The 22,894-nt window shown below is 54.5% G+C and overlaps 2 protein-coding genes across 2 annotated transcripts; one reads left to right on the top strand and one right to left on the bottom strand.

Annotated features, from left to right (window-relative positions):
* Window positions 1-575: 575 nt before the first annotated feature.
* MATN4 (matrilin 4) lies at window positions 576-14,458 on the bottom strand. Its single transcript, XM_072350095.1, has 11 exons — window positions 14,363-14,458; window positions 6,597-6,699; window positions 5,052-5,621; window positions 4,127-4,249; window positions 3,802-3,924; window positions 3,406-3,528; window positions 3,193-3,315; window positions 2,255-2,668; window positions 1,893-2,045; window positions 1,487-1,591; window positions 576-1,245 (listed from the first exon to the last, which is right to left on the bottom strand). Exons 2-11 carry the CDS (start codon window positions 6,667-6,669, stop codon window positions 1,187-1,189), a joined length of 1,866 nt encoding a protein of 621 aa, XP_072206196.1. The 5' UTR covers window positions 6,670-6,699; window positions 14,363-14,458; the 3' UTR covers window positions 576-1,186.
* Window positions 8,502-21,307, top strand: RBPJL (recombination signal binding protein for immunoglobulin kappa J region like). The gene is made up of 12 exons (XM_072350096.1): window positions 8,502-8,700; window positions 14,334-14,406; window positions 16,797-16,922; window positions 18,007-18,077; window positions 18,225-18,340; window positions 18,974-19,148; window positions 19,529-19,666; window positions 19,809-19,918; window positions 20,135-20,275; window positions 20,462-20,617; window positions 20,756-20,859; window positions 21,034-21,307. Exons 1-12 carry the CDS (start codon window positions 8,679-8,681, stop codon window positions 21,305-21,307), a joined length of 1,506 nt encoding a protein of 501 aa, XP_072206197.1. The 5' UTR covers window positions 8,502-8,678.
* Window positions 21,308-22,894: the final 1,587 nt, after the last annotated feature.

Below are 22,894 nucleotides of genomic sequence, written 5' to 3'. Positions count from 1 at the left end.
CAAAGCTTCCCAGGGACACCTTCGAACTTGCAGTCAGCCTTTGTCTTCTTGCTGGGGCGATGCGGTGCTTTCTGGCTGAAGCTCCATCCCTCTCCCCCGCTCACGGGGGTGCCCATGAGGAAGGATGCCCCATCCCACACCGCTCGGCAGCGCCGGTGTCTGGTGCCATCTAGTGTGAGCCGCTCCTGGTGCTGTGCAGGGCTGCCCAGCCGCTGCCCTAATGGGGTTTTCGCTCTGCCCTGGGCTGCTCTCCCTCATATCCCAGCTCAGGAGGTTACTGCGTGTTTCCTCGGGGAGCTGCTCCCACCAGCAGTGTCAGCTCAGCAGTGTGCGGCATTAGGATCTCACCTCCGGCTCAGCGACACCCATCCTTGACCCCACTGGGGGTCCACCTGGGTGATGCTTATGAATCTTCCCAGAGGACACGCAGAGACCCTGCATGGGGACCCTGCAGCCCAGCAAGAAGGAGCAAGACGTGTCCTACAAATCTCCAGGGTGTTTATTGTCAGGATAGAAATTTCCATATATAAAATAAGGGTTTAAAAATAGCACTACCCTGTTCTCACAATAAAATAGATATATATATATACACACACGTAGATATTTATAGGGAGAATTATTACCATTTTGCTACGTGATTAAAAAATAAACCCCAACCCAATAAACCAAGATAAGGATCGATTCTAGAAGAATTCTGCCAGAACAGCGATGAGGGGATCCTGCTGCCTGCTCTCCCATGGGCTGCATCCCCTCGGGCTGGGGGGCACTCAGCCCACACGCAGTCCTGCCTGCAGCAGCTCTCTGGGTGCTGCCACTGCTGGATTTGCTCACACAAAGCTGCACAGAGAGCAGTGCAGGAGCTGCTGCCCATCCCGGCTGCATCAGCAGCTGCGTCACGATTCCTCTTCCAAACCTGCACACCTTGTCCCACACCAGCCAGGCTGGAGGGATGAGGCAACAGTGAAGGTTGAACCCATTTCGTTTGCAGCAGGGCTTTTGCTTGAGCTCTTTTTTCTCCCTTTTTTTTTTTTTTTAAGATTTTTTTTTCTCTTTTTTTAAAAACACTCCACATCCCCTCAGGATTTTGTGATACAAGAACAAGCAACGATGCTTTACATAATCTATCAATAACAATGTCACGTAGCTACTGTAGGTCCCCTCTGAGCCCTGTGACCTGCTGCGAGGATCACTTCTTGAGGGCAATCTGCTTCTCCAGGGCTTCCAGTCTGGCTGTCATCTGAGCAAGTGTGTGTGCTAAGAAAACTGCGAGCTGAGCAAAGAGTGAGAGATGTGCCCAAATCAAGCACAAAGTGAGCCTTACCTGCACCTGCCAGCCCCTCACCTCGGAGAACTCAGATGGGATTGAGCTCCCAGGATGGAACCCATGCTGGCCCCCATGCCTCCTCCAGCTTGGATTTGGATGCAGCCCCCCTCCACCCCCCACCCCCCCACCCCCCAAATGAGCCCATCAGCACCCAAAGGATATTCCTCTCGGTCAGGCTCTGCAGGATGGCCACGGTGTTTGTCTGGAACTGCACCAGTGCCTCGCACTCACATGGGCTGCGGATCTCCATCTCCCCTCTGCCCTCCTCTGTGTTGGAGGGATTTGGGGATGCTCAGGACACAGCAGGCCCTGCTCACACCCTCCCCGACACAAGCCTCTTATCCTTGCAGTCCTTTTGCATTAACCCCATCTGCAGCTTCCCTTTCAAATCCCTCTCTGAGCCTCACTTCACTATTTACAACAGAGGGATGGGATCAGGACAGGATTATACCAGCCATCTCAGCTAAGGTCGGTGCCTCTGACTGCCCCTACCAGCATCATCCCGATGGATGTGCCATGGGCTGACGGGCTCTGTGGGCAGAGGCAGGCCGCTGGCTGGGACACCCACCTGGGCAGATGTTTAGCTTGAAGTTCTCCACTAGGTGGGTCATGGTGGTGAAGTCTGCTGAGTAGGAGAAGTGCTGCTCCACCGGCTCAGAGGCAATGGCCCTCAGTTCCTCTTCCACTGCCTTGCCAACACCCACAGCAAACATGACGATACCTGCAGGGCAAGGATGGACCCTCAGCACTGTGCCAGCTGCCCAGCACCAAGCAATCCCGAGCCTGGAGCAAACAAGACTGGACATTTCATACGAGGGGTTTCCCCCATGCAAGGCAGGGACTGGGGCAGCCAAAACCCACTTCCCAAGGAGCCAATCACCCAAGGAACCGTCCTTGGATGCCCGAAGCTCTGTGGGTTGGACTCCTCACCTGACTCTTTAGCTCTCTGTGCCCACTCTGAGATGTCATCCTGGGAGCGTCCATCTGTGAAGACGAGCCCGATCCTGGGCACGTTGTGGGAGAGTGGCCTGGCCCCTTCCAGTTCAGAGAAGCTGTGCTCTACCATGTGCTTGAGGGCCAAGCCTGTCATGGTGCCCTTCTCCATGTACTCCATCCTCATCACCGCCGCCTTGATCTCCTCTGCACTGTGGTACTTGTTGAGGGGGAACTCGGTGCGGACGCGGCTGGAATACTGCACCAGCCCCACACGTGTGCCATCAGGGGACACTTCCAGTAGATCCACAATGCGGTTCACAAACTGCTTCACCAGCTCAAAGTTCTGGGGCCGGACACTCTTGGAGCCATCGATCACCATCACCAGGTCAACGTGCCCAGCCCCACACTCTGCAGGGATACAGGATGGTATGTGGGGATGTGCAGGATCCCACATGGATTGGGGTGAGGCCTGGAAGTGTCCCAGGGCAGAGAAGAGGAGAGGATCACCTCCCTCACACTGCTGGCTGCACTCATTTCAATGCATCCCAGGGTACCATTGGTCTTCTTGGCCAGAAGGGCACATTGATGGCTCACAGCCACCCTGTTGGCCACCAGGACATCCAGGGCCTTCTCCTCACAGCTCCTTTGCAGCAGGTCCACCTCTAACCTGTACTGATGCATGCTGTTATTCCCCCCCAGATGCAGGACCCTACACTTGCTCTTGCTGCACCTCATCATGTTCCTGCCACCCAACTCACCAACCTGCCCAGGTCCTGTTGAATGGCAGCACAGCCACCTGCAATGTCCTCAGCCTTTCTCCAAAACCCTGCTGGCTCTTTCTCTGAGGACACAAGCCCTTGTTCATCCCCGCAGAGCCCCTCATGGTGGCCTAGTTTGGGGTAAGCCCTCGCGGGGTGAAGCCCGGTACTCACTGCTGCACGTCTTCCCATCAGCCTGGAGCTGCTGGCCCTCGGGACACACGCAATGGAATGAGTCCTCACTGCTCACACACTTGAACTCGCAGCCGTGATCCACCCCATTGCAGAGGTCAATGGCTGGGCACAGGGCATGGAGAGGTGGTTACCACCATGCAGGTGGGGGCACAGACATGGCAGCCACCTCCCGCAGCCCCGTGCTGGACTCACCGCGGCAGGACTTGCCATCGTGCTGCAGCATGAAGCCATCACGGCAGCGGCAGCGGTGCCCAGCAGGGATGCTCACACAGTCGTGCTGGCAGCTGTGGTTGCCGAAGCTGCAGTAATCGATCACTGGGGAGGGAAGGAATCAGAGAATCACAGAATCATTAAGGATGAAAGAGCACTGAGATCAGCTAGCCCAGCCGCCAGCCCCTGTCTGACCGCTCTGGACCATGTCCCTCAGTGCCACAGTTCTCTTTTTATTGCAAACCTGTGCCAACACCTCACTGCTCTTTATAAGAAATTTTTCCTAATATCCAAAGCCCAGCGAGGGACTGAGCGACCCTTCTGAGCGAGGAGCAAAGGAAGAATGAAGGGAAGGAGCAGGGAGGGAGAGGACCTTACTTGTGCAGCTCTTCTTGTCCTGGTTGAGGCGGTACCCGGCGCGGCAGTGGCACGAGTACGTCCCGCGGGCGCTGATGCAGTGGTGCTCACAGCCATGTCTGCCATCAGCACACGCATCAATGGCTGCAGGGAAGCAGATGCTGTCACCCTTCTGTCTCGGTGCCCCCCGAGAGACAGGAAAGGAAAGTCCCAGTGTGCAGCTGACACCTCCCTGCCCTCCCTGCACCACGAGCACCCGGCTGCTGCTGGCCTCATTGGGCCTCTTCCTGCTCTTCCCTCCAAGAGACATGCAAGTACCAGAGATAGAGCTAAAAAGGGTTATTACGGGAACAGGTCTTTCCATCCACGTTGAGCTGGTAGCCAGGGTGGCATTCACAGTAGAAGGAGCCGGGGGTGCTCACACAGCTGTGCTGGCATCCGTGGTCCCGTTCCATACACATGTCCACCCCTGGAAGGCAAAGAGGGCATCAGAGAGGCCCCCAAAGTGCTCTCTGCCTGCACAGACCCACAGAGAGACCCATAGGGCTGGCTGCCAGCACATGGACATGGGCACCTCCGCATTCTGCACACGGCCTCAGCTTTCATGTCTACCTGAGCACTAAATCGGTGCTCAGTATTAATTAAGTGTTGAGAGCAGGAGCTGAATGAAAACTCAAGCTCAGCTGGAACACGCTGTTCATCAATGTAAAGAAGCCCAGGTAGATGTATCTGCACATCCCTGTTTGCAGGAGCCTGCCAATCCAGCGGGGACATGGTCACTGGGGCCAGGAGACAACGGGCAAGGTGCTGCCAGCAAAGACATGGTGCCGCAGAGCACACCCTCACCCACGTGCCCATACCTGGTTATCCCTGCCCATAACAGGCCATAGCACAAGCAGCCTCTCTGCTCCCAGCCAAGTGCTGCAGAGCAGTGACACGAGGACAAGGTTTCATTAACCACAGATGAACACAGGAAACAGGCAGGAGGGCTGTGTAGGAGGAGGCCCCACTAAAACCATGTATAAATGCAGATGGTGCTCTGGGAGGCATCAGCTATACCAGATACCTGGGGAAATCAGTTCAACACTTCTTCCTAGCTCATAGTGCCATCACTATTGCCATTACACCCCGGCTTGTGGCAGAGCTACCAGGAACAGATGAAGACAAGATTGTGCCAGGGGACAGCTGCTGGATGAGGCTGCATGATGCCACCTTCCAGCCCGGCAAGGAACACGTACGAGGACCACCCCACAGCTGTGGCTCTCACCCACCGCACAGCTTGTCCTGGAACTGCTTCCCAAACTGCTGGATCAGCTCGAAGGACTCCACCAGGAAGACGTGCTCCTCCAGCGGCGGGGAGGCCATGGCCCGCAGTGAGTTCATGTCTGCCCGCTGGATGCCCACGGCATAGATCTCAATGCCGGCGTTCCGCGCATGGGCGGCCACCTCGGAGACGCGGTCCTGGGGCCGTCCATCCGTCACGATGATGGCGATACGGGGGATTTTCTTGTGGGGTGGCCGTGCGCCCTCCTGCACAGTGAAGGCCACGTTCATGGCGTACTGGATAGCCAAACCCGTCATGGTGCCCTGGGCCAGCGGCACGATGCTGTTGATGGCTCTCTCCATCTCTGTCCTCGTGAAGAAGGTCTTCAGGGAGAAGATGTTCTGCACCTGGCTGGAGTACTGGATCACCCCCACCCGCGTGGCATTGGGGCCCACGTCCAGGTTGCTGATGATGTCGATCATGAAGCGCCGCATGGTCTCGAACTCGAAGGGACGCACGCTGCGGGAGCTGTCGATCACAAAGACGATGTCCAGGGGACCTGTCCTGCACTTCAGGGCTGTGAAGGGCAAGAAGATGGTTTAGATTCATGGTTGTCAGCAAGAATCTGAGGCATTCCATTTGGGTGGCCTCAGGGATCCTTACAGGGGATGGAAAGGGTAGGTCTGGGCAGCCCAGCACCTTCCCACTGCCAAATAAACCTATGGTGGATGCTTGGTAGAGTGAGACTGGGGGTGACAGGAAAAGACACATGCTGTGAACCCATCCCTATGGGGAATGTCAGTGTCTCCTCATCCCCAAGTGCTTCTGCTGCCCTGCTCCCACAGAAACACCTCTGTCTGTCTGGATCTACCCTGGCAAGACTTAGGCACAGGTTTAGGCAATGGCATTTCCACCTCTGCAATTCTGTTCCTCCTGCAGCTCCAGTCTCCCATGGTTTCTGGTTTTTACTGCACTTAGCCAGTCCTGCCCTAGCACAGAACTTTTCTTTTTTTTTAAGGATAAAGAATAAGACAGTGAAAAGCTCTGCTACAGGCACACACATTGAGAGCACCGAGCCAAAGAGCCTCTCTTGGATACATGGATGCAACTTCCAGTGCAAACCGGGAGTGTTTAGCAAGTGAAAAGCCAACGAACATATTTGGCTTGGCTAGTGAATAGCTGAGCCTGGGAGAATTTGGCTGTAATGGTGAACAAACACTGCGCGTCCCATTGGGATGATGCCCAGCCCAGGGCTGTCAGCTCTGCTGCTCCCCCATGCCCAGAGGTCCCTGAGACATACCCGGCTCCTCTCTCTCTCTGTGGTGCTGCTTTTGAAGCTGAAACCAATTTGGCCACCTCTGCCCAGGGAGGATGGAGGCTGCTGGCCCCAGATTTGCTTTGTCCCCCACCATGTCCCCGCCTTCATACTGCAGGTGGGACCCCGCATCCTCTTGGGGATGCCCCAGAGAGCACAGTGTCCCCCCAAGCCTTCCTCTGCCCTGACATACACCCTCCTCTCTGCTCCAGGCAATCCCCAACCACCGCAGCTCACCTGCAGGCTTTGGTCTGGCTTCCAGTGCTGTCAGGACAAGTAGGAGGAGTGCAGAGAGCGGCAGGAGCTTCATGGTTGCTGCGGGAGCAGAGCTGGGCACTCGCTGCGGAAGGAAATGTGCTGTCAGTGCTCAGCCCTCAGGCTCACAGCTCCTGATGGCACTCAGTGGGTGCTTGGGTGCTGCCAACAGACCCAGACAGCGGCGGTGGCTCTGCCAGCCCTGTCCCCAGGCTCACTGCACAGGGACTCTTCAGCACAGCTACATTTCATTACAGCAGTGACAATCTGCCAAGTGAAAAGCTCTGATTTTCTGCTCTGGGTGGAGCTGGCCACCGGACAAGCCTTATTTTCACTTGCAAACCATGCGGCTGGGATGTTCCGCCAAGCGCTCACTGCGCAGCCAGGGGACGAAGGGAGCCCCGCGCTGGGAACAGACACCCTGAAATTAAATGCCAGCAGAGGCAAAAACCCACTCAGAGGTGTCTCAGAGCCATTGGAAAAGGTCATTTCCTCCAAAAGGCTGCATGAAGATATTCTGTAGATGGCTTTTGGGAAAGCAGAGAGCAAAAACCTCCACGTGCACAGGTGGTGACAGTGCCTGTGCAGATCTGTTTGCAGGGTCCTGGGTGAAGGGTGGCGCATTGGAGGTGGGATAACTGAGGGATGGAGATTTTGACCAGCTGTCTGAAACCTCCACTTGTGCTTGCCTCCCTGCCTGCCCACTTCTTGCCTTGGCTTTTGGCTTAGGGTTAGTTGCCAGCCCAGGTCAGAGCCCACTGAAAGAAATGGCAAACACTGCAGGCGTTTTGGTGCAATGAGAGCAAAAGCATTGCTTGGGCACTGGTGGGATACTCTGGATCAGTGGGGGACCCAGGAGCCCCATTCCCAGTGTGAAAGTCAACAGGAAACCCAATGGGAGCAGGAATAGCGCAGATAGAGCCGCTTCCCCCAGAGACAGGGAGCAGGCGTTAGAGTGGGGCTTTTTCCAAAAGCACACTGGAAATTGGTTTTATCAGTAGTTATTGGCTGCTATTTGTTTAGCCCCATGAGGTCTCGGTTGTAATTCATCACCAGGGTTTCCACTTAATTGCTGAGTGATTATGCACAGCCCTGAACCCGATGTGTTTGACAGCGGGGATGCTGATAATAGGTTGCACAGCTGTGTCCTAATGTACTCTCTGCTGTTCACACCTGAAAAATGACATTGAAGAAGTCGGAAGGATAGAAAAGGACTACAAGAGGATCCAGAATATCAGTGTTACTGTGCAAGACCTTTAACTTGGCTGAAATCTGTACCCCACAGGCAGCACTCGGGTGAAGCCAAAGCCCCTCCGCTGGGTCTCACCATTTATCTAGCAGAATCTTTTTAGTGCAACACCTGTTTGTGTGGTTTTTAGGAGGCAGCACTCCCCATCCACTACATGTCTGAGGGACAGTTGTGCCACCTATAGCATTTCTGCTGATTGCTCTCCCTGCAATAGCAGGCTGGCACCCAGCCGTGACTCACAGCATCCAGAGCGCATCAAAGCCAGCGCAGAGGGAGGAATGAGCTCCTGGGCCAGGAACCAAGGAGGAGAAAACCAGTCCACAACCGATTCTATTTTTAACAGCATCTGAGTGCTGGATGAAGCCTTCACGCTTCCCATGGCCAGAGGGGCTGTGGGAGCAGCATGGCACGATGGCACTGCCATGCACCCAGCAGCAACAGGGAGTTGTGGGCAACACTATGTTCAGTGCAGTGCCCAGCAGCAAGGCCAACAGGAAGCAAAGAGGGAGGTGGGTGGGAAGCGCACGGCTGGCAGGCAGGTGCTGCGGGGCAAGGCAAACAGCACAGGGACCTTGAGATAACACTGGGCTATAAAGGAGGAAAGGCCTGGGGGGTGGGGGGGAACGAGCACTGCCACAGTGTGACACCGCACAGCGTTCCCTCATTTTTCAAAGCAACGCAAGGAGAAAGCCAGCCTGCTGCTCTTCCTTGCAGAAGGCAATGGGGTGACAAAGGGATGAGCTGCGTGTAAAGGCTGGCAATGAGCCCAGCCTCCCCTCGGCCCCCCTCCTGCTGTGGGACAAGGAGAACCAGGGATGGACCCCCAGAGGCAGGCAGGTAAGGCAGCCCCAGGGTGCTCCCCCCACCTCCCACCACCTCTGCACTGCGCTCCTGCCAAGTGCTGAGCCTCGGGGAAAAAAACAGCCTCCTCGGGTTTCAGCCTGGCCTCCTTGGCAGCACTCTGCTGGCCGCAGGTTCACAGAAATGCTCAGAATATTCCCCTTCTGATTCATCCGTGCAGGTCGGACCTGGGCGCATCCTGCCTCGGGCAAGGCAGGGAGCAGAGATCTGTGTCCTCCTGGCTCTGGGACTGGGGCTTTCTCAGATGGTTTGCAGGGGAGATGAAGTTAGTGGAAAAAGTGAGGGTGAATGGCTCAGGAGAGGCCAGCACCTCATAGCTTGGGGCAAATCCTGCCCATGGGAGACCCCACGGTTCTGGGTCTTAGCAGGGTCTGAGGCACAAATCACGTTTCAGATGAGCAGAATGGCAGTGGTGCACGGCACTGATGCTGTGTGAGCTGCCAGATAGCAGCACCTATTTCTGTGCTGGGAATTTCAGACGATGGCAGAGCTGCACTGGATGCAATATCTCCACTGCTTGTGGGACTGTGTACTCTGCTTCAGTCCATGCCCAATGACAGAGACCTGGTGAGGCAGCTTTGTAGGGCATCATTCAACTCCTGGCTGTGTGTGTGTAGTAGAAATGCTAAGTCACAGCTTGAACCTGTGATGGAGCACCTGGTGGGAAGGCAGGGCCAACCCAGAGCAGTTCAGGTGTATGCAATACACCTGAATGACCAGAAGGGCTGGAGCCAGGATCCACCCCTTCCCACATCTCATTTAAGGGCTGGCAGTGAAGGTGAGGGTATCTTGCTGGAGATCCCTGTGTATCTGAGGCCTTCCAAGGGTAAGCAGATCTTTTTTCTTTCCTTTGTTTCTGTATTGGTGGCTGTCTCATTTGATCATAACCTTGCTTGCTGCATCCTAGTTCTTTGCTTCCGTGCTGTTGTTGCTGCGCTTTCTGTTGTGTTACATGCTGTTTTGTCCATAAAGTGTCAAAGAGGCCCTAAAATGTGCTCAGGACATCACTACAAAGCCAGGAGGAGCTGGAGGATGCAGCTGTAGATAGCCACATGTATCTTTGTCAGAGCTGTTCTCTGGGTTCGTGACCTAAAGAACTGCCCAAAGAGTGCAGATGGGACAGGGAAAGCAAAGAGAAGCATGCACTGCCCCAGACACAAAGGGTAAGGAAGCAAGGAGAGCTTGCATCAATCAACCTGGAGACACCTCCTAACATCAGTCAGGTTGCACTGTGCAAACTCCACTGACCCCTGGCATGTTGTGTGTATGTTTGCAAGGCCCTCGTGCAGTGTGGATGGCTGAGACCCAGCCTGGCTCTGGAGCTGCACCCATGCTGTGCTGGAGGGCTGCCTGAAGGTTGGTTTCTCTTCCTTGCTGGAAGGAAGCCCGATTTCAAAGCAGAATTGTTTCCCAGCTCCCTTCTTTGAAACACCTGTGGTTTTGTTTTGTTTTTGTTTGGTTTTCTTAGAACATAGCACAGCAATTCCCCTCATATCCCAGCAGGGGAAACTGAGGCACAAAGGCAAATCAAAGCCAGCTTTGTTGCTCCCTGTGTGCCAACCAGGTGCAGCCTGAGGGATGCTGGGTTCCACACCTGCCCCCAGCCTGTGGCTGCCCATACCCTGAATTATTGACCAACATCCCTTGGGGACCGTTCTGTAGCAATGACCTTGCACTCAGCCCCAGCACCTCACACACCCTCCATTGGTGCTGCAAAGCCCTCAAGGGAGGAGAGCTCTGCAGCGCTCAGAGCATGGAAGCATCAGCATGTCAAGACCAGAGAAACAGCATGAATTTCTAGTCTGAAAACAGGAGAGGATAAAATGCTTTTTCCCCTCCATAAGGACTGGCATGTCCTTGGTTCTTCCCAAACACACGTGTGGGAGAACAAGAGCAGGCTCTTTCCAGGACCTCGTAGCGCTCTCTGGTTACAGTGCTGTGGCAGCTCCTCTGGGCCAAGTGCCACCTGGAAGGACACGTTGTTTGAAAGACAAGGCTGTACTCAGACAGCACATCATGGCTTCAACCCCAGCAGGAGTTCAGTAACAGGAAAGCCTTGCTGGATGCTGAACAGACTTCCTTGAGAAGGTCAGTTCTCATTCTACAAGGCACGTAGCAGTTGGCAGCTTCCCCATCAGCTTGTATGTACCTGCAGATTAAACGTGGCCTCACAAAGCATGTGTTAAAGATCTGGCCAAGAGGACAACGCCAGGTGGTCACCCAGCCCTGCTTCTGCCTGCTGGGTTGAGCAAATCTGGACGGACCTCAGAATGTTTTTAGATGTTAATGAAGAATGGTCACTGGGGAAACGTCCACCTTGCAGATTCTCTTTCAAAATCAAGTGCTCATCTGCTAACAAGTCCCAGAGGGCAGCTGGACTGAGCCTCAGGCTTTGGAGAAGAGGAGGTCAGGTCCTTCCAGAAGCTGAGACAGCAACCCATAGCTCAAATCCTTGTTCTGAGAGGAAGGTGTTAGAGTGCATTTTTTTCCCCAGAAATATGTATGTTCAACCACAAAAGGAAAAGAAGTGTCCTGGAGCAGCTCAGGGGCTGGTGTAGAGTTTGTGCTGAGCTGATGAAGCAACAAAACCAACGTCTTTAAGCAATGAAGGCAGATAGTTTCTAGGAGGGTATGCACCTCCCGTATCTGCAGGAACCCCTATCCCCAGCTGACCTCTGCGAGCTCCCAGAGCACAGACAACCACTGCTATTTCAGCCCCACAATCACAGATCCGCTGCCTGACCTCCTTCTCTAAATCTTTATATCAGATTTCTCGCTCTGGAGACGTGACTCAATGTGTTGGCATAAGGCAATATGCCAGAACACTACTCATGTGCCTCTCCCCTTTATCCTACCCATCCTGCTAAGCGTTTAATTGAAATAGCAGAAAATGAGCAGTGCTTGGCTGCTGCAGAAAAGCAGGCAGAGACTGTGCAGCCCTCCTCAAGACAGAAAAGCAATGTGGCTGAAATCTTTGTCTAGATACTTTTCACATTGGCAATCCCAAAGGTAGCGTGGGAAAACCCTTCCATGTAACTTCACAGCCACCAGCCCCATAGACTTGTCCCAGCTCTCTGCTGGAGCAGGTATCCCATTAGGGTGGTGATGTACAGAGAGCAAGGGGAAGGCACAGACTCCAGCAGAGCAGCTAACTCAGCTGACCACAGACCTGCTCCTACTCATTCCTGCTGTTGGCTGTGGATTCCTCTGGGTCTGCAGGGTGTAGATCAGGATCCTGTTACTGTGGGGTGGCAATCAGCTGGTGAAGCAACGGGACTCAGCCTGGAGATGGGAAGGCTCAGTGCTTGGAGAGGAACTGAGGCACCACTGCCACCTCTCTGTAGGGGACCACAGCTGTGCATCAAGGGGAGCAGGTATGTAATGGATTCATGCAGGCAATCAAGGGCTTGCAAAGCGAGAAGTCAAATCATTGCATTCAGCCTGGGTAGGAGAGGGAATAGAAACTCAACTGCTAGCAATGTTACTCGATACCTAAAGCTGCGTCTGTGCTGCAAATACTGACAGAGGGGCGATGCTTGCCCAGTGGAGCCCTTATGGTAGCAGGGGCTGTGCCTCGGTGATCAATTTGTTTCTGTTTGGGCCCCAAAGTGAGGAAACACGAAGGCAGGAGGTACCGACCAGCCACAGGAGCCGCTCAGCCTGCAGCACGGCTGGAGGAGCCCTTGGGACGTGTGGCACAAAGGGGACTCTTTCTGCAGCTGGTTTTTATACATTTCTTTATGAGTGCCACTCAATCACTTCTGTTGTGATTTCCCAGGTTTATTCAGTGCTGGTAGGGCTTGTCTGTAGCTCTTGTGTGCTTATTGCTGCCTCTCCCCGTGTTTCAGCCCCATTCATCCAGCACTTGTAAACGGTATTTTATGAGTGCTGAGTTCTGAACGAGGCAGGCACGCTGCTCAGAAAGCAGACAAAGGGGCCCCTATTGGAAACTTTAAAAATGCTCAAACAAAGGCTTCTCTTGAAAACCTTTAACCCCTAATGCCAACCTCGAGGGAAACGCTGTGCTGTGAATGCTCAGAGCACACACACCTCCTGTGACTGCACACTGCCTGCATCTTCTAGTGGCTGCCATCACCAACAGTAGTAAACCCCAAGCCCAACTTGAGCTAATCCCACAACATTTAGTTAATGCTTTAAGAGAGAAGGGGAAAAAAAAAAGAGTTAGAACTCCCACAGAAATGAACAACAGCTTTGTCCTGTTGGACGCAGCAGAGCTCTGCCTGCTTTGATGGAAAGTGCCATTTTACTACAAACCCAGCGGACTCTCACGCCTTCCAGATGGGAATTTGTCTTTCAGGCGAGGCTGGATTTATCCCAGGAGTTAACTCTGCTCTTCGCATTGCCAAGTCCTGGTGGCAAATAGCAGGGCTGAGATCTGAGAGCAGATTTCTCCCCACACAGAGGCTTTCTGCCTGGATCGGATGCCAATCTAATGATATTCCCTAAACAGATGGCAAGAATCTGCTTGTGGAATATGCTTTCTACTCGTTACCAAGAGCCTCCAAGCTGGCTGCCTGCAACTGATGGCTCCTGTTCTCAGGAAAACAACAGATAAGAAGATTGTTGTTATTGCTATCAAGAGATACTACAAAGAGTCCCACAGGGAGGACCTCAGAGTAATTCTGTATGCAGTCTGGGCTTGACGGAGGCAAAAATCCTGCGGGCTTACGTAGAAGAGGCAGAGCTGTGAATGGGCTCCTGTCTTGGAGCTTGCTCCCCCCTCCACCAGTCCCACAAGAGGTGGTGGATTCCTTTCAAGTGGCAGAGCCCTGTTTCCTTCCTCTCACCCACACCAGCTCCTGCCTGCAGGGCAATCCAGGAGCTCTGCACCCCTCATCCTGCAGCAGAACAAGGGGAAAGCCCCCAACAGAGCACATGCCATCACACTGCATTACCTGCTCGGATGGCTGCATGTCAGTGCAGAATAATCTGCTTTTTCCAAACAAGTTTTCTCATGTAATTGCTTGTAGCAAATATGCCCAAAGCTATTCCACCCCCCAAGCCCCCATGAAACAGTTGGAGTTATAAGGCAAAGGTGGGTGATTGCTTGTGTGAACATATTTATGGGTACACACAAGCACACTCAGGGTATGCACAAACCCAGCTTCCCATGCAGAAGTGGGGCAGAACTAAATTCAGCCCCATTTTTAAGCTTATCTTTTGGCAGGATTTTGCTCTTTTTGCACGATGTGCTTTGCCCAGGGGTACAAGAGCTTCCTACTCTGTTAAAAGAGATTCTCGTTTGTATAAGCAAGAATCTGCCCAAAAGCTGGGCAGCGGTGAGCAGAGCAGGCAGAGGGTGAGCTGTGCTGCCCTGACAGCGGGGCAGGGCTTACAGCAGCACCCACTCCCCAGTGCCATGTGCTCAGGTGTGTCAGCGACCACTGCATCGAAGCAGGGGAGAAGCACACGGAGAGCTCAGGGATCTTGATTTGGGGATCACCCTGTGCCAACGGGCTACCGTCTCCCCATTCTCCCTTTGCTTTCTGCTCGTTCCAAGGGGGCACGCAGCACCGCAGCCCTCCACCCCGATCCAACCACCCCATCCCGCAGCTCGGGGCTCACTCTCTCCCCTTTCCCTCCCGTAGGTGCGGATGCAGCGGAGCCCCTCACTCACCCGTACCGGCCGCGGAGCCGCTCCCCGCCTCGCTGCTGGCTCAGGTATGTGCGGGACGCTGCGGGGCTGCGCGGTGCTCGGCGCTACGGCGCGGCATTTAACGGGGCGGGGGGAGGCGGAGCGGCTCTGCTCGGCACGGCCCGGCGCAGTGCGGGAGGGGCTGAAGGACCCCCCCCCCGACCGAGGAACGTGGGCAAGCGGGAGGTGGGCGCAGGTGGAAGTGTATCGCCAAGGGTGGGTGGGCGCAGGGCTGCGTGGAAGCGATTGCCGCAGGGAGAGGCTTTCTGGGTTGGGTGTTGGGTTTTTTCTTCCTTTCTCTGTTTTGCGTCTCCCATCAACTTCAAGAAAACCGCCTAAGCACCCCACGTCCTTCCTTCCCTTTGAACACTGTTAAGTGGGGAGTATGGAGAGCTCTCTAGCTGGGGCTGCAGAGCCTCTGGTCCAGCTCCCAGCGGCATCAAGTGATGTGCTGCGCTGTAGCAGTGGAGAGCATCACCCTCAGGCACCTGGGAACAGAGCATCCCAGCCCCTCATCTCGGCGCTGATGTTCCATAGCGGTGGTAGCAGCCACCTTTAGAGTTGAGCAGCAGTGGGCTTTGGTGCTTTAACAGCAGTTCCCTCCCTCTTTGTGCTAACAGAAACCAGAGATAGGGGACCCCGCTGTATCACCCTCATTATCGGAGCCCTCTGGCAACCGAGCCAAGGCTGTGTTACCAAAAGGGGCAGTGGTGGGGTAGGCAGGGACCACCCCTCCTGGGCTCCGGTCCCCCACAGAGCTCACCTGCCCTGCTGTGCTGTTTGCTGCTGGCGTGGTCCATAAATCCCCCAAGCCCAGAAAAGGCTGAATTTCACTTGTGTGTGCAGCGCCGAAAATATAGGATTTATAAATACCCGTGCATATACAAGGGCTTGTGGGTTGGGCTGCTCTGGATTAAAGGAGGTATTGAAAAATGAGGGAAGCCAGAAACTGCAGGCTTCTCATTTCAGTGAATTCTAATGGCTTTTCCTTTTGCATAAACATCGCGTTGAGCCCATACCCAGGAGCCCAGCAGGCATTTTCTCCCCTGCTCTGTACAAAATATAGCCCAGATCTCCAAAATGGATGTGCTTTATGAGGACATTGGGTTTCTCCAACCACAGGAAAGAACAACGGCACTCTGTGGCGAGCTGCGGGGCAGCTGTGCTCTGAGCAAAGCATGCAGCAGCTCCTGGGTAGGGGGGCAAAAACTTCAATCTGATTGCTTGAATTCAGAGCTAACTGCACTTTGAGGGTGGCGTTAAAGTTATTGTATAGACAGCACTTGAAGACCCAAACAAGAAGCGGTGGGGTGGTGTTCCAGTCCTCTGAGTTCGGTGCTTTTGTTCTCAGTGGAACCAAAGAAACTGCACCTACTCCTGTGGTACATCCAGACCCAAAGTGAGGGCAAGGCCAGGCTGTGCAGAGCGAGGAGCAGGCTCACAAGAAGCAGCCCAGGGAAGGTCATGGCCTGCAGAGCTGAGGAGTGCCCCGCTCTGCTTCCACATAATACCCAACTTTGTGCACTGGATTCCCAGCTGAGAGCTCAGGCTCTGAAAAGAAGGCTTTGAGTGCAAGCAGTGCTGCTAACACGACACTGAACTAACACTGCACTACAATCAAAGCATTTTAATAATTTAATATCATAAATGTCAGAGGGAGTGAATGATTCCCTGTAAGAGGCTGTAGGTGCCAGAAGGAGCTGTGCGAGTAGCTACACCCATTAGCAATGGCCCTTTGACTTGCTGAGGGTAAATGTAAACCAGGTGATGGATGCTGGGTGGTCGTCTCCATGGTCAGAATGATTAGGAGTGCATCACTGAGACAGCACAGCCCCATAAGTCAGGAAGCGATGGCTGCAGAGAAGGGACAAAGTAAAGGAAATATTGCTGGGTAGTTCTTCCTGCTGCTAGACACCAAACTGCCGTCTGCTTACCTGCCTTTGGCATGCACCTTCCAGCCTGAAGCAGAAGGAAGGTGATTAGTGCAGATGGAGCTCTAATAGGTGCTGTGCAGTCACCCAGCTCTGTGCCTCTGTGTTACACAGGATGGGAGGGAGTGGTGGTACCCACACAAGCCTGGCCCTGCCCCAAGCTGCTGCTGCAGGAAGCTCTGCACAGCAGGATTTGCTTCTGGCTGTGCTGTCAGCACACGTCTTAATTCACATTTTTTGGCCAATACGCTGCCAAACACTCCCTGTCATTGCCTCATCTCAGTGTGAGGCTGTTCCATACCCTACTAATGGGCGAAGCCACAGGCAAAGCTCAGCCTGAGGGCTCTGGAACAGTGTCTCCCTGCCCTGTGCAAGGCTATGGGGCAGCAAACCAGCCTGGGCACAAGCTGTGCTCGCTTCACAGCCATGCAGAAAGCAGTGAGCAGCCTGGGTTTACTGTGCTCAGCAGAACCTCTGTCTCATAGGTCCAACCCATACCAAGCTGACCTGCTGCGGGATGGCGTGCGGAGGTACCTGCAGCTGCCAGCAGAGCAGACGGTGCTCATACTGCATGCCAAAGTCGCCCAGAAGTCGTATGGCAATGAGAAAAGGTAGGAGACATCTCCCCCTTCCCAAAGCAGATACACAGACCTTAGCCTTGTGAGGGCCCTTTCACCAAACCTGGTGTGGCAATGATGTAGAATTATAGATTAAACGTATCCCCTTGCTGCCCATTCATGATCTGTTTGCACCCAAAGCTATTGTTTCACCCTCAGGGACTGAACAATGGGACACATCTTCCCCACTCTCACCAACCTGGAGCTGATGCTCCTCCTGGGCTTCTTCCTCCCAGCGAGGTCAGGAAGATGGGTAAAATGGGAGAAAAGCCATTCAGGTCTGAGTGTGAAACTGCCAAGAGGAAAAGCTGCTGCTTTAAGGTCACGCTGGGACTTTTCCATCAATGGCCATGGTCTCCCAGAAGCTATTTTTGAAAACCCTCCCCACATTGCAAGAGCACCTTGAGGTTCTGGCTTGAATCTCCAAAACTGCTGCTCCTGTGACGTCAGCTGTGGCAATGGAGTATAATTAATCGTCCATTGGTCCTTGTGATATAAATAATCTCCCCCTTATTAGCTCTACCTTTAAGGCAGAGCTGCCCCCAGGTTAAAGATGAAAGGCTCTGGGCTGGTCTCCTTCATGTCCTCGTGGCCCGGAGCTGGAGGAGGTCTGTTTAAACAAACCAGGACCCCAGCACTTTAGGGCTCCAAAATATCACCTCCCTGTGCTGCTGGCATTTCACCTAGTATCAATAGAGAATGAATTTGCACCATTCACGCGAGTGCAATGACAGTGGAAACCCAAATAAAACACAGGAAAATAGGTCTCCAAAATGCCGGGTATAGATTTATTTGCGTTGGTCTCCAAATCTGGCTGTGAATGCAAACTCTGTTCCCAAGCTGCTGAAACTCCACATTCCAGGCGGGCAAAGCACAGAGCAAAGCCTCTGTAGGGTTGGATGGGGGGGGGTTGTGGGACCCCCACCACCTCCTGCTGCCCAGTCCCTGCCCTGTGCCCACCAGCAGCACCCAGAGGTGGTACAGCAGCACCAAGCCAGCTCTGGAATAGCTTTGAGGCATTTTATCTCTGCAAAGAACTTTCTCTGGGTGCAATAACGGTGCTCTCTGGTCTCTGCAGGTTTTTTTGCCCCCCACCTTGTGTTTACCTGGGTGGGTCAGGATGGAAGTTAAAGCAGGAACAGCTAACAGGTATGTGCTGGGGGGCAGACCCCTTCCCTTCCCTTCCCTTCCCTTCCCTTCCCTTCCCTTCCCTTCCCTTCCCTTCCCTTCCCTTCCCTTCCCTTCCCTTCCCTTCCCTTCCCTTCCCTTCCCTTCCCTTCCCTCCATTTGTCCCAGCCAGGGACATGGGAGAGGCAGGGCTCCATGTGTGGGGCTACATGGGGCTGGACACCATGGGCAGCAGCCTGATGGAGACACAGAAGCTCAGCTTTGAGGAGCAGCCGGATGCAAAGGTACAGTGCTTGCTGCCCACTCCCCTTCTTGCAGCACAGCCCCCTAGCACCATTCTCACACACAGTGCACAAAGAAAGCCCGGTCCTTCTGTAGGTAAACAGCAAAAGAAAACACCAACTGATCCTAAAGTTCAAGAGCTTGAGATGAGATCTAGCATCTTTTGATAAGGGGGAAAAAGAAAAGTGTTGTCTGGGGTCCCCAAAGAGCACAGGGTGTGAGCTGAGCCAGAGACATTACAAAAAGGGCCTTTGTTTGAAGTGCTGGAGCTGCTGCTAGAGCGTGGCCTATCAGCCATCCAGCCTGGGTTTAGAAACCCAAAGCTGGGGCAATCCCTCATGTGATGTGGGATAAATCACACATGAACATGAATTTCCATGAGGAATTCTCTGCCCCCAGTGTAAATAAAGCCACTGCCGATCCCCAGCTCTTCGCTGCACCTGTAATAACATCTCTGGTCATTTCCCCCTGTAAATGAACCCGGGGCTTTTTCAAAGGGTACCATTATGTCCTGGCAGCACGCCGTGCCCAGGCTGCTGGTGAGGAGGGTGAGGAAGGCTGGAGAGACCATATTTGTGCCTGCTGTGGCTGTGCCCCAGCCCATGTCCAGCATCCACCCCTTCTGCCCTCTGCAGGGGTTTGGCTGTGCCAAGGCTCTGTACATCTCAGATGCGGATAAGCGCAAGCATTTCCGCCTGGTTCTGAAGCTCTTCTTCAGCAACGGGCAGGAGATCGGCACCTTCCACAGCAAGCTGATCAAGGTCATCTCCAAGCCCTCACAGAAGAAGCAGTCATTGAAGAATACGGATCGTGAGTATGGGGTTGGCTCTGCCAGGGGGAAAGCAGGCGTGGGGCTGGGTGGGGTTTGTTGGGGTGGGGTGGCATAGCATGGCATGGCGTGACAGGGAGCAGATGAGATGGGGTGGAGTGCGGTGAGATGAGGTGAGTTAAGACACTGAGTGCTCACAGCTTGGCTCCAAAGTGGTCAGGGCAAATTCAAAGCCCGTGGGTACTCTCAAAAGAGGATGCACTTGGGCAGAAGTGATGTCTGCTTCCAAAGGGTTGACCTACCATAATGTACAGTGCCATGAGGCCATAAAGAGAACAGCAGCTGGGAAGCACTTGTTCCTATAGTGCTGGTCACACCAGGGCTGTGGTTCCAGCCCTAACCCAGCCACCTTCCATCACAGTGTGCATCTCCTCGGGCTCCAAGGTGTCCCTCTTCAACCGCCTGCGCTCACAGACTGTCAGCACCCGTTACCTGTCTGTGGAGGGAGGAGCCTTCATCGCCAGTGCCAGGCAGTGGGCAGCCTTCACCCTCCACCTGGGTAAGGGGCTGTTGCCAGGGCTGCCTCCCTCCAGCCTGGGCTCTCCCATCTTATGAAGCCGATTCCTGAGGGCTGAAGGACTGGGAGTTATCTGGAGGTTGCTGCTTGAGATGGTGACTCTACCTCTCTCCTTCCTGCAAAGCTGATGAGCGCTGCACCCAAAGTGAGTTCCCCCTGCGGGAGGGGTACATCCGCTATGGCTCTGTGGTCCAGCTCATCTGCACAGCCACTGGCATCACCCTGCCACCCCTGGTAAGCTCCTGTCTCCATGGGGCTGAGCAATGGGCACTCCTAAGGATGCTGCTGCTCTGCTGTTCCTCTGAGCTTAGGGCCTCACAGAGAGCAATGTGGGCATTGTCCCTTGGCTTTCTCTTCCTTTGCAAGGGCCCAGAGTGCTCCGTGTCCATGGGGACACAGGTGGGGACAGAGCACTCCCCAGCCCCATGCTGACCATCTGCTTTGTTGCAGATCATTCGGAAGGTGAGCAAGCAGTACGCTATGCTGGATGTGGACGAGCCCATCTCCCAGCTCCACAAGTGTGCCTTCCAGTTCCAGGGCAGTGACCGCATGTACCTGTGTCTGTCCACAGAGAAAGTCATCCAGTTCCAGGTACAGGGGGATGAAACACCTCTAGGCGCTCCGCATCCTCACTCTGAGCTCCTCTGTTTTGCTCCTTGCCATGTTTTTTCAAAGATCTCCACTGGGAACTTACTGAGCCCAAATACCACCATGTCACGGCACTGGTTGCCCACTGTCCCCACCATGATGTGTTCAGAGCTGTGATGTTCTCTGCAGGCATCGCCGTGTCCAAAGGAGGCCAACCGGGAGCTGCTGAATGATGGCTCCTGCTGGACCATCATTGGCACTGAGACGGTGGAATACAGCTTCAGCGAGAGCCTGGCCTGTGCCCGCGAGCCCGTCAGCCCTGTGCCACTCATCACAGCCCTGCAGGTAGGCATGGTTCTGGGTTTGGGATGGATGTGGGTTCACCTGCTCCATTGCTGAGCCCTGGCACCTCTGCTCAGCTTCTGGTTTGAGACACACGGAGGGGATGCAGAGCTGTGCTCACCATGGCTCTGCCCCATGCAGCTCAGTGGCGGAGGGGATGTGGCCATGCTGGAGGTGCAGGGAGAGCATTTCCATGCTCACCTCAAGGTCTGGTTTGCTGATGTGGAAGCAGAGACGATGTACAGGTGAGGGGATAGGGGAGCGGCTCAGGGTTTGGGCACAGCCTGGGGAAACTGGGCTGGTGACCAATGGGCAGAGAGGAACAGAACCATGGGACAAGAGGGGAGGGTGGTTCTTGGCCCCATCACCATCACCAAGACCCCTTCAGGAAAACTCTTATTTTACTCTCCTGCTCCCAGGAGTCCCAAATCCCTGATGTGTGTCGTCCCTGATGTCTCTGCCTTTGGCAGTGACTGGAGGTGGCTGCGATACCCCATCACTGTCCCACTCCTGCTGGTCAGGGATGATGGCCTCATCTACTCCAGCTCTTTCACCTTCACCTACACCCCGGAGCAGAGCTTCTTTCCAGGGCAGCAACTCCCTGCCGATGTCCCACAGGACTCAGACATGCTGCTCAACAGCATCCACCAGGAGTTTACCAGGACCAACTTCCACCTCTTCATGCAGAGCTAGTGAGCTGGGCCAGCAGCATTCATTGTCAGCAGCCTTGGGGCCATGCCCAAGGGTCCCCTGTACAACTGTTGTGTTCTGACCCTCTGTCTCTTGTGGCAGCAGTGATCTCACATGAGGGCACCAATAAATCACACTGCATGGACGCTACCAAATCAGTGTTGCTTTACTGGCCCTCGAGTTTTACCTCCTGTGCTGGCACAGAGCACCACATCTCCGCCAGTGCCCCTTGTCTATATACCTAAAGGCCACGAGGGACTGGCAGAGCTGTGAGCCCCTTCAAAACACCGGGACGAAAACCACAGCTTGGCTCTCTCCGCTGTCTGGGAGGAGAGCGGCTGCCGCCACCTAGCGAGTCGCATCCAGGCTGGGTGCGCTCCTGGCCGCCCCCATCCCCCGGGGCAGCCTTGGCCCCATAGCTATGGATGGGGCCGTAAGTCTGCGCTGTGTCCAGAAAACCTCTTCTGACTTACTTATCCTTTACTGACAGAGCCACAAATAACCCAGCAGGGTGGCAGGAGGCAGAGCTGAATCAGGGCCAAAAGAAGCAGAGCTGAGGGATGCTGATGCACTGCAAAACAGGCCCACTGCGCTCCTGTGCCTGCAGCTCTGAGCTGGGAGCAAAGATGTCAGCATGGGCTATGTGTCAAAATAATAATAACAATAAGAAGAATTTCCACCACTTTGATGTTTGAACACAGTAGAATGCAAATGTGCTCACGGAGAGGTGCCTTGCCCTGGGAGCTGGGCTGGGGCCAGAGGTTTCTGAGCAGGACTCCGCCTGCCTCACCACAGTGTCACTGCCTGTCCCAGCACAGCATCTCCAGTGCTGTGGATGGGGCATAAGAAAAGAGGCTTTAATAAACCATCTCCAGCTTACAGCAATGTCACCAACCCACAAAAAGCAGGCTCGGTGCCGGGGCAGGGAGAGATTTGCTCTGTGCTTTCTGCAGTGAGAATGGACAGAGCCCACAGGAGCCAGCACTGTCACCAACGTGGTCCCCCATCCCCTCACATCCCACTGAGAGCAAGCACAGGGTGCACATGCAGGCAGCCCCAGGGCTGTGCTGGGGGGAGCAGACAGCTCTGAAGGACTCTTTGTTCCCCAGTGTAATTATACCTGAGCAGGGAATGGGAACGTGCTGAAAACTTGCCGGGCGTTGCTGCAGGGAGCCGCGGTGCTCAGCCCAACACTGGCCCCATTGTTCACTCCATGCTCTGTAGGGCTGCCGGCCCACTTTGGCCCCCTGCTTCCCTGCCTTTCCACCAACTAATCAGGCAGTGATTAAAAACCAGCCTTTTCCCCTCTGCAATGTCACTATCGGGCCAGGTGCCCTAAAACTTTCTCCTGGGAGGGAGATGGCACAAGGGCTGCACTGGGGGGTGAGCAGTGCTTCTGCACCAGGAGCACTCTGAGGACAGCAGAAGTCTGTGGGGTATAGAGAGCCCTGGCACCCCTAGTCCTCACACCAGCTCTGCTCTGGCTTTGGGCTGAAGCTGTGCCTCTTCCCAAGGTTGCTGTATAGACCCAGACCTCATAGTCCCAGCTGAAAGCTCAAGGGGAGGAGTGGGACTTTGATGCACGTTTGA

Source organism: Excalfactoria chinensis, chromosome 15 (genome assembly GCF_039878825.1).
Source record: "Excalfactoria chinensis isolate bCotChi1 chromosome 15, bCotChi1.hap2, whole genome shotgun sequence".
Classification (NCBI taxonomy): domain Eukaryota; kingdom Metazoa; phylum Chordata; class Aves; order Galliformes; family Phasianidae; genus Excalfactoria; species Excalfactoria chinensis.
This window is presented reverse-complemented; position numbering and strand designations above follow the sequence as displayed.